Genomic DNA, 2,248 nt, shown 5'->3' with positions numbered 1-2,248 from the left:
GGGGGGGGGGGGGGGGGGGGGGGCTGTGATTGCTGGGTAGTGATGGTGACCACTGGTGCAGAGGATCATAGTGATCACATGGATGACCACTATGACCACCTGGTTCTGGAGGGACCAGATCCGGATCCTGAACTCAGAGCGTCTATACCTCCAACATGTTGGCGTGTTCACAGCTGATATCCTGCTAAAGATCAGCAGCAGGTGAAGAGATTCAGACACAAACAGGAACTGGAAGAGTGACTCAAGAAGAAGTTAGTTCATGTTAAAGACTAAAGAACACAGGTAGATATTCAGGTGTCATGAACACAGGTAGATATTCAGGTGTCATGAGACTAAATGTGTCTGATTTAAAAACTGTTACAGCTGCCGTCTGAATTAAATCCCACAGCTGTTGTTTCACATCTCTTCTCTATGAGCAGGAAACTCATTAAAGTGAACTGTGCCTCCACTCCAGGATGTTAGCCGTGAAGCTAACACCATCATCTGAACACCTGACCCCTCAAAGGTTAAAGACGTCTATCCACCTCTGTTCAAACAGCTGATCTAGCTCCTCCAACATGGCCGCCAGAGGGAGAACTCCTACAGTTTCCTGTCTTGTCATTGGTCCTTACCGTGATGGCGGGTCCGGCGAAGGCCAGGCTGAGCAGCATCAGCAGGGGGATGACCTCGTGGTTGGGGTCGATGTAGGGCAGGCTCAGACTGCGGTCGTGGCAGGTGAAGCCGGACTTCACCGGCTTGAAGACGTCCGTCCACTCCAGGAAGTACAGACTGACCACGGACGACACCAGGATGGGCAGCTGATGACGGAGAGGAGAGACGAAGGTGTGAAGGGTCAGAGCGGTGAGCGGCTGAGGCAGACGCAGCTTTAACAGATTGTCAATGAATAAATAAATAGATAAACAGGCAGTGAACGCTGCAAATGTCCCATCAGCCCACGGTTCAATGAACAAGCTAATTCGATTTGATAATGAGGACGGAGGCGAGGAAAACAGTTTTCATGACCTGGGGGTCGGGGGGTGGGGGGTGGAGGGGTGAAGGTGATGGAGGTCGGCGTGTGGAACTAACTGCTCTTATAAACATGGACTTCTCCGGCTGATCTCAGCTCAGATCTGGTGACTTCAGGGACCCCGTCTCTGAGCTCTGAGCTGCTGCATGTTACTGCAGGATGTCCAGTCCTGTCAGCAGCACTGAGCCCACACTGACTGTTCTCCCTCAGACTCCTGGAGCTGCCACACTCACAGGTACCGGGGAGGAAAACTAAAGGCTTCACTCTTATTATACATTTTCAGAACCATTCTGACCCTAACCCACCTGTGGTGCTGACTCTGGCAGTGACTGAAAGAATGAGATCACAGATACAAGCGGCTGAGCTGAGTCTCCTCTGCAGGAAGTCTGGGCTCAGCCTCAGAGACAGGTGTGGGGATTCAGGTATCTGGTTAGGATCCTCCTGGGAGCAGGCACACTGGAGAGATTATATATCTCACCTGGCCTGGGAGCACCTCAGGGTTCCACAGGAAGTAGTTCACTTCTCATAGTCCCACCAGTCTGGTCCATAGACTTTTACAGGATAATGTCCAGCAGATACAAAACCTCTTTACAGATGTATGATGCTGGTTTATGGGGAAGGGGGAGGAGACAAACTGTGTTTGTGTCTGCACCTTTCTTAATGTGTTTGTAGATTAAACTTTATCAGCTGTGAGAGAATCTTTAAACAGTCGGTTCATGAGCTTCTGACTGAAATGATCTAAACCATCGAATAATATTTATAATAAATAATCTGCTCATACAGCTGCAGATCTGTTTGGATACTTGAAACGAAGAAGAGATGGAAACTCAGACACCGACACACCAGCACTCAGCCGTTCTGTTGTGACAGAATATTTCCCAGCAGCCCCCGGGGCTCTGTGGTGTCCCATTAAAGAGCACCACGCAGGAGCGAGGTGCGTGTGTCGGCAGACAGCTGATGTGTAACTGAAGGCGGTAAAGTTTGGACTGCAGTCTGATTCTTGGGTGGGAGTCGAACGAGGCCTCCAGCATCACGAGCTTCATCATGCAGCTTAATGCCCTGATTCACTGCTGCACAGGCGCCGCTGCTAATGCTAATGCTAAGTAGAGCAGTGTGATGGAGGAGGGCCCCGCTGGGAGCCCAACAAAGGGGGATCTCTTCAAGTCAACACACACACACACACACACACACACACACACACACACACAAGTGTACAAGTGTAAGGAAGTGCACAGAGAGCCT

At 50.5% G+C, this 2,248-nt stretch overlaps 1 protein-coding gene across 1 annotated transcript in view; it reads right to left on the bottom strand.

Moving 5' to 3' along the window:
• The window catches only part of LOC111653731 (phospholipid phosphatase-related protein type 4-like), a gene marked incomplete at its 3' end in the record, with an annotated part of 19,570 nt that overhangs the window by 5,369 nt on the left and 11,953 nt on the right, over nt 1-2,248 (bottom strand). The window contains exon 2 of the mRNA XM_023404396.1: nt 612-797. Within this exon, the coding sequence (XP_023260164.1) occupies nt 612-797 (186 nt within the window). The remainder of the gene's footprint in view (nt 1-611; nt 798-2,248) is intronic.

Source organism: Seriola lalandi, unplaced genomic scaffold (assembly GCF_002814215.2).
Source record: "Seriola lalandi dorsalis isolate HSWRI2012SDOR001 ecotype SW California unplaced genomic scaffold, Sedor1 jcf7180002054241, whole genome shotgun sequence".
Classification (NCBI taxonomy): Eukaryota; Metazoa; Chordata; class Actinopteri; order Carangiformes; family Carangidae; genus Seriola; species Seriola lalandi.
The sequence above is the reverse complement of the archived record's forward strand: the minus strand, read 5'-3'. Positions and strand labels throughout refer to the sequence as shown.